Genomic DNA, 7,702 nt, shown 5'->3' on the forward strand with positions numbered 1-7,702 from the left:
AAATAATAACAAAAAAATAAAGATGAGAAGACACGTATAAGTCACCTGGCATCAGTACTACACACACACAACTTTTGTCTTCAGACTCCCTGACCTTGGCAAACTGTTTAATCTCTGATCCTGCCTCAGTTTACGCATATGTACATTGGGGGATAAGATTAGATTTCATGAGTTAATGCCCTGCATTGCAATGCCCAGCACATAATGAAAACATAATACAGTATAGCTATTCTATCCCCTGTGCTTAGGGTGCCCTTCAGACCTAACATCTTTTAGAGTTCAATAAAGCTTCTAGGGGTCATTTGATGGGTAGGGAGGCAGGTGGACAGGGTAATAAAGTTCTGGGACATTAAGGGATGAGCACCAAGGGAAGGGCTTGCCAAGAAAGTATGAACCTGGGGCCTGGGGAGGCAATTCAGAAATGAGCAAGTGGGTACTTCGAGGCAGAAGTTCCCCCGGGAAAGAGAAGTCAAGGGTGGGGGAGGGGGAGGGGGCGGTGGGGACACCCAGGACTGAGGAAATAAACAAGGGGAGCGCCACCACAAGGGTGGAGGGTAACGCTGCTGGGAATCAGCCCCCTCAGACTTTCCACTGCGAAGCGAAACCGTGAGCCCTGGGGTGTTGGGGGGGGCAATGGGGAGGGGAAGTGGGGAAGGTGGAGGGAAGGCAGAAGGGACAGGGGCCAGGGCCCTGGGAGCAGAAGAACAGCCTCCAGCTCAAGACAGCCACTGTGCCTCCACTCTGCCCGCACCCTGCCCTTTCCTGGGGACCCCCACCCCTCCCCTGACCCCCGCCTCAGGCTACCTGATCTGTCTGGCTTTCCTCTAGACTCCAGCTTCTGGTCACTGGTTCCTCCCTCTCTCTCCAAGCCTCCATCCCTCTTTTTTCTAGATTCTCTTCCTCTGACTCCCTCATTGCAGAACCTCTCTTTCAAACTTTAGTCCTTCCCCACTTTCCGAACTCTTCCCTTTGGAGTGTTGTGTGGTCCAGGCCTCGGGGGAGATGCTGTGGGAGGCTTGGTTCCAGGTCTGGCTGTTTCTGCAACTCCTATGCGCGGCTGCAGGTAAGATGGGGACGACTCTCTGGGAGGGTTGACCTCCAGACCCATAGCAGAAGTTCAGCAGGGAGCTCTCGGTGACCACACAGATGCCAAGGTCCTTAGATTGGGTGGATTCTCCTATGCCTTCCTCGGGGCCATTTTCAGCCCCCCAAATCTCTCTTCATCTCCCCCTTGGCAGGGAAGGGGCAGAAACCCAAGGTCTCCCTTCTGCCCAGTTTCTCCCTCGGAAAACACTGAGGCTCCTTTTCTGCTTTGAAGTCTCTCGGCTCATGGCCCCTCCCCTTGGCCTCTCTTTTCCTCCCCAGTGGAGGCTCCAGAGCCCGGGGCAGAGGTCCCAGTGGTGTGGGCCCAGGAGGGGGCTCCTGCCCAGCTCCCCTGCAGCCCCACAATCCCCCTCCAGGATCTCAGCCTTCCACGGACAAGACAAGTCACTTGGCAGCATGTACCAGAGAGGTATGCACCCCAAACTGCGATGACAGGGACCCCCAGATTCAGCGGTAATGGCATCTAGATTTAGGCTCTAAAGCCCAACCCAGCCCTCTGTAAATACAGAGGCGCCCCCCTATTCCTGCCCCTCCCCCCATCCTCTGCAGACTGCTACCCTCACACCTGCATCCCCAGGCACGGCTGCCTCTCCGGTAGTGGATGGTGCTGGCCCAATCGGAACGAGGGGACAGGACGGTTAGCAGTTCAGAAATCTTCCCTGTGGGTGGGCTCCCTCATCCTCAAGGTGTGGTTGGACTGCCTCTTCCCCGGGGCTTCTTCCCCTCGGATTTCTCAGTCCCATCTTTCTCTCCCGTCCAGTGGCTCCGCGGCGCCCACCCCCCGGGGTCCCGGGCCCCGCCGCTACACAGTGCTGAGGCTGGCCCCCGGAGGCCTGCGCATTGGCAAGCTGCCCCTGCAGCCCCGCGTGCAGCTGGAAGAAATGGGCCTCCAGCGCGGGGACTTCTCGCTGTGGCTGCGCCCGGCCCGACGCGCCGACGCCGGCGAGTACCACGCCGCCGTGCGCTTCGGGAACCGCGCCCTTGCCTGCCGCCTCCGTCTGCGCGTGGGCCAGGCGGCGGGTAGGTGGGGGCGGGACGCAGGGAGCGAGGCTGGGAGGAGGGCTCTCGGTATCCCGCAGCCCAGGAGGCAGGAAGGGCAGGGCAGAGGCTGCTTGTGCTTCTAAGGATGCGCCCCTGGCCCTGCCGGAGAGCTTCCAGCCCAGGGGCGGAAGGGGGTGGTGAGCCTGTCTGCAGGATGGGAGGTGCCCCCAGAGAAGCACGTTGGGGGGTGGGGAGGGCACGGTGGAGAGATCGTATCACCCCTTGAGCTCTCCTTCCCCCACCCACAGCTGGAGTGCCAGGGTGGAGGAGGGGAGGCACCCCTTGGAGGGGAGACTGAGGGGCTGGAGTGACTCAATTTAGATACCTGTAACTCAGAGAGTGGGCTTAAAGAGATCCTCAAGGAAGATCTGGAGAAAGGGAGGGTAGGCCAAGCCAAGTGAACTGGAGGCAGGGGGTGGGGGAAGTAGGCACCTGACTCTTGGGCTTGTATTTGAAGCACCTCCAGGGGCCAGGCTCTGGGCTGAGTAGGTGGTCTGGAGGAGGGTTGGGAGGGAGAAGACAAGGTCTACAACCAGGTGCCTGTTTCCAGGAGCTTCCAGCTTAGCTGACCTGATGTGTTGGGCAAGCAGGCTGATCAACCTTCTCTGTCTGTCCAGTGACCGCCAGCCCCCCAGGGCCTCTGTGGACCTCCAGTTGGGTCGTCTTGAACTGCTCCTTCAGCCGCCCTGACCTCCCAGCCTCCGTGCACTGGTTCCGAGGCCCAGGCAGAGTCCCTGTTCAGGAGTCCCCACATCACCACTTAGTTGGAAACTTCCTCTTTCTGCCCCAAGTCAGCTCCTTGGACTCTGGGACCTGGGGCTGCAGTCTCACCTACAGAGATGGCTTCAATGTCTCCATCACGTACAACCTGGCTGTTCTGGGTAACTCCTCCAGTCTGCCTTCACACTTGACCACAACCCCTTCCTGCCCCCCCCCGACACCTTCTGCTGACTTCTGAGCCCCCAGATCAAGTCTCCGGCAGTGGATGAAACCTGTGATTACTCTGGGCCTCGCTGTCCCACCCCTTTCTTTTTCCCTTTATGGCCTTTCCTTAGCTTTTCCCCTTCGAGCTTTTCTCTGGGCCATCCAGCCTCCCTTGCCAGCCTTTGGTCTTCCGCTTGCCAGCCCGCCTTGGGCATTCTTGGCATCCTTTGTTCATCCACCTTGTTCTGCTCCTTAGCACCCTTTAAACCGGACCACTTCCTTCATGTTTCTGCCCGCCTCCCCCGCAGACCTAGTGCTCCAGCCCCTCTGTACTCCTCAGCTTTAACTCGGGGTTCCCTTTTCTCCGCAGGCCTGGAGCCCCGAGCCCCTCTGACAGTGTACGCTGGAGCCGGTTCCAAGGTGGAGCTGCCCTGCCGCCTGCCTCCCGGTGTGGGGATCCAGTCTTCTCTCACTGCCCTGTGGACCCCGCCCGGGGGAGGCCCTGATCTCCTGGTGGCTGGAGACCGGGACAACTTTACCCTTCGACTGGAGGCTGTGGGTCAGGCTCAGGCCGGGACCTACACCTGCCGCATCCACTTGCAAGGGCGGCAGCTCAGTGCCACTGTCACTTTGGCAGTCATCACAGGTTAGCAGGTGGGACAAGACAGGAAGAGCAGGTTGGTTGGGCAAAGACTGGGCAAGTCCACCTCATGATGCCAGCCCCCTGGGCACACTTGTGCGGGCTGCCCCCTTGGCCTCTTCTTTTCTCGCCCCCATATAATGAACAGAAACTGAAAATCTCCCCTGAGTCACTGGATGAATGTTCCACTCTTCTGTAAGGGACTCCCCGGCTCTGAATTGGGGGGAGGGTCAGAGAAGTTAGAAGGAGAGGTCACAGAAGTTTGAATGGTTCCAAAGAGGTGGAATATTTATTTTCAGAATCCTTGCCCACTTTGGAGCCAGGGATTGAGTTAAAGTTGCAGGAGGCAGTCTGGACTGGGGGGGAGTTGATAAATCAGTCCCATAGTCAGTAAATAGGGCTTCCCTGATAGCTCAGTTGATAAAGAATCCACCTGCAATGGAGGAGACCCAGTTCGATTCCTGGGTCTGGAAGATCCGCTGGAGAAGGGATAGGCTACCAATTCCAGTATTCTTGGGCTTCCCTGTGGCTCAGCTGGTAAAGAATCTGCCTGTAAGGCAAGAGACGTGGGTTTGATCCCTGGGTTGGAAAGATCCCCTGGAGAAGGGAAAAGCTACCCACTTCAGTATTCTGGCCTGGAGAATTTTCCATGGACTGTATGGTCCATGGGTTTGCAAAGAGTCAGACACGGCTAAACGACTTTCACAGTCAGCAAATATTTACTGAATGAGGGCTTTTCAAGACAGTGTAAAAGAAACATAGGAGAAAACACCAGACTCAGAAAGTATGTGTTGATTGATCGGTAACTATCACAGCTTGTCTGTGTCTGCAGTGCTCATCTGTGGCCACTAAATAGTAGTGCCACATAGGTGGTGCTAGTAGTAAAGAAGCCACCTGCCACCGCAGGAGACATAAGAGATGCTGGTTCGATCCCTGGATCAGGAAGATCCCTTGGAGGAGGACATAGAAACCCAGTATTCTTGCCTGGAGAATCCCATGGACAAAGGAGCCTGGCAGACTATCATCCGTAGGGTTGCAAAGAGTCAGACATGACTGAAGCAACTTAGCATGTATGTGTGCACATAGTAGGTGCTTAATAATGTATATTGGTTGAATGAATAAATGAATCTACTAGTAAATAACCCATATCTCAAAGACCAGGGCTGAATTTCCACTTGTTTCCCACGTATCTCTACCTAGATATGGTACCCACACTTAGCCTCACTCTGAACCCCATCTTTTCCTCATATCCAGTCCTCTTGCTAAGTCACTTCTGCATCAGTAACTCCAATCATGTTCTACTCATCCTGAAACCTGGCCTCCTTCCTCCTAATCAGTTGCCACAGTCTACCAGTTCTTTCTGTCCAAGGTCATCTTCTTTTTTATTATCATGAATTTTAAAAATATCTACTCACGTCATTGTGGGTTGTGGGGTCTTCATTGTGGCATGCCAGCTTCTCTCTAGTTGTAGCATCAGAGCTCAGTAGTTGTGGTGCAAAGGCTTAGTTGCCATGTGGGATCTTAGTTCCCTGACCAGGGATCGAAACTGTGTCCCCTGCATTAGAAGGATGATTCTTAACCACCGGACCACCAGGGAGAAATACTGTTGTCTGTGTTTTACAGAGAAGGAACTTTCTCAAAGTCACATAGCTGGAAAGAGCCAGGTTGGGGCTAAACTCGGGTATCTATGCCATCAAGTCTTCAGGGGCCTGTACACCACGGTCAGCTCAAGGTCCTTCATCGGTTGTCTCCTCCTACCCCCATCCCTCACCACATGGCTTCCAGTGCTCTGTCTCTAGACCTAGGGATCGAACCCAGGTCTCCTGCATTGCAGGTGGATTCTTTCCCATCTGAGCCACCAGGGAAGTCCCATCTCTAGATCAGTTGGTCTGCTTTCTAGACATTCAGAAATGGGAACAGGGTTCATTTAGGGGACACAGATGTAAGCCATAGCATGGAGGCAGAAAAAGTGCAAAGTCTTCTGGGGACCAACTCACGTGACTGATATTGGGGGTGCTGAGTCTTTGAATAAAAGTCACAAAAAAGAATCTGAAAAGATACCTGTTTATGTGATCCCTCCGGGCCAGTTTGAGTTTGAACATTCCCCCCAAGGCAGTAGGGAGCCTGGAAAGTTTGGGGGTAGCAGAGTGACCTGATCAGAACTTTGTCTTGAGATTAATTTGGCCTTGACCCTGATCTCCTCTCCTCAAGTTCACCCAGTCAGAGCCCAGGTGAATAAAGACTTGGGCAGAACCTATGCTTTCAAGGAAGGGGATCAGGTCCCCCAAAGATCTCTTCCCTCTATTTTTTCAGTCACTCCCAAGCCCTATGGATCATCTGGCAGCCTGAGAAAACCCTTCTGTGCGGTGACTCCAGCATCTGGACAAGAGCGCTTTGTGTGGAGCCCCCTGGACAAGCAGTCTCAGAGGAGTTCCCCAGGCCCCTGGCTGCTGACACCGGACGCCAGACCCCTCTCTCAGCCCTGGCAGTGCCGTCTGTACCAGGGGCAGAGGCTTCTCGGGACCGCGGTATATCTCACTGAGCTGTCTCATCCAGGTCCGAGACCCACAGCGCCACAACCCCAGCTCCAGACCAGCCCCCTCCATCCCACTTCCAGACCGAATCCCACCCCCACTCTTCCCTTTCCAACCAGGGAGCTGACTATGAGCTCTTGTCAAGGCCCGACCCACTTCCACCACGAATTAGCTGAGTGACCCTGGACAAGTCCCTTAAACTCTCCGGGTTTCATTGTCTGTAAAATATGGGAGTGTGGCTAGATGTCCTTCCAGCCGAGACCCTGTGTGTGGTGTGTGTGTGTGTGTGTCTCTGTTCCAATCCTGTCCTCTCTCAGTAGGTGCCCAGCGCTCTGGGAGAGCCCTGGGGGCGGGGAGAACAGCTCACCTCCCTCTCCTCATCCTTGGTCTCCTGTTCCTGCTTCTGTTGGTGACTGGAGCCTTTAGCTTTCACCTTTGGAGAAGACAGGTAAGCCGGGAACCTCCCTCCCCAGTCCTCAGCATGCTGTCTGGCACCCCTTTCTGAGGAAGATGAGCAAAGTGGACCCTGAACTTGCTTCAGAGTCCCTCTTCATGAGCCTCTGCACTCCAGGGATGCCTTGTGTCCAAAGGACCCAGGGAAGGCTCACAGGGTGGGGTGGGGTAGGGGTGCTGAATGGCCTGGGATCAGATAGGCAGGGAGGGAGCTGGGAAGAATAGCTTCTTCCCTTTCCCCTCTTCCTCCTCCTACCCTCCATGTCTTCTTCCCGCAGTGGCGACCCAGAAGATTCTCTGCCTTAGAGCATGGGACTCACCCCTCTCAGGCTTCGAGCAAGACAGGGGAGCTGGAGCCAGAGCTGGAGCCAGAACCAGATCCGGAGGTAGAACCGGAACCGGAACCTGAGCTGGAGTCTCAGCCACAGCTGCAGCCAGAGCATCCCTGACCTGCAGCAGGAAGCCACCCTCATCTCCGCAGCTCAATCCAAATAAACTCCCCGTCAGCAGCAAGCCTGAGTCTGGCCCCTTCTTGCATAGGGGATGTTCTGTCTCTGCCCAACCTCTGGGGCTCCCTTCTCACACTGGCCTTCTGACCTACTTTCCCCAGCCAGGCTCACCTCTTCCCCTTTTCTGTTCCTGGTTTCTTGGAAAGTGTGTCATCCTGGTCTCTCTCTCTCTGTCTTGCTCTTTCTCTCTCCTGGGTAGTCCTTTTCCTGAACGTCTGAGAAGCCCTCACTCCTCTAGCCCGTTCCTCCATCCTTCAGCTCACATTGTGCTGGCTGCCCTGGTCCCCTTTATTTTTGCTGTTTTGGCCCCCCTATGCACGCCTGACCCTCAGCACTGTCCTTGGCCCTTTGGCTGCAACACACACACACACACACACACACACACACACACTCTTGGAGCAGCCCTGCCGGTCGAGTCCTCTCCGAGAGGGGGGCGTCGCTTAACCTTTCTGAGTGGCAGCCTCCACCCCACCCCCATGTTCCGCAGCCATGGGTGA

General features: G+C 55.6%; 1 protein-coding gene across 1 annotated transcript; it reads left to right on the forward strand.

Moving 5' to 3' along the window:
- Nucleotides 1-1,002: 1,002 nt before the first annotated feature.
- Nucleotides 1,003-7,187, forward strand: LAG3 (lymphocyte activating 3). Its single transcript, XM_055566085.1, has 8 exons — nucleotides 1,003-1,063; nucleotides 1,366-1,513; nucleotides 1,865-2,124; nucleotides 2,763-3,026; nucleotides 3,440-3,715; nucleotides 6,023-6,265; nucleotides 6,564-6,691; nucleotides 6,975-7,187. Exons 1-8 carry the CDS (start codon nucleotides 1,003-1,005, stop codon nucleotides 7,143-7,145), a joined length of 1,551 nt encoding a protein of 516 aa, XP_055422060.1. The 3' UTR covers nucleotides 7,146-7,187.
- Nucleotides 7,188-7,702: the final 515 nt, after the last annotated feature.

Source organism: Bubalus kerabau, chromosome 1, assembly GCF_029407905.1.
Source record: "Bubalus kerabau isolate K-KA32 ecotype Philippines breed swamp buffalo chromosome 1, PCC_UOA_SB_1v2, whole genome shotgun sequence".
NCBI lineage: Eukaryota > Metazoa > Chordata > Mammalia > Artiodactyla > Bovidae > Bubalus > Bubalus kerabau.

What these genes read in the sequence shown, in the direction of transcription:
- LAG3 (XM_055566085.1), top strand. Translation starts at nt 1,003, where the DNA reads ATGCTGTGGGAGGCTTGGTTCCAGGTCTGGCTGTTTCTGCAACTCCTA. An exon ending in GCGCGTGGGCCAGGCGGCGG is followed by an intron (nt 2,125 to 2,762) that starts GTAGGTGGGGGC and finishes CTGTCTGTCCAG; the next exon opens with TGACCGCCAGCCCCCCAGGG. An exon ending in GTACAACCTGGCTGTTCTGG is followed by an intron (nt 3,027 to 3,439) that starts GTAACTCCTCCA and finishes TTTTCTCCGCAG; the next exon opens with GCCTGGAGCCCCGAGCCCCT.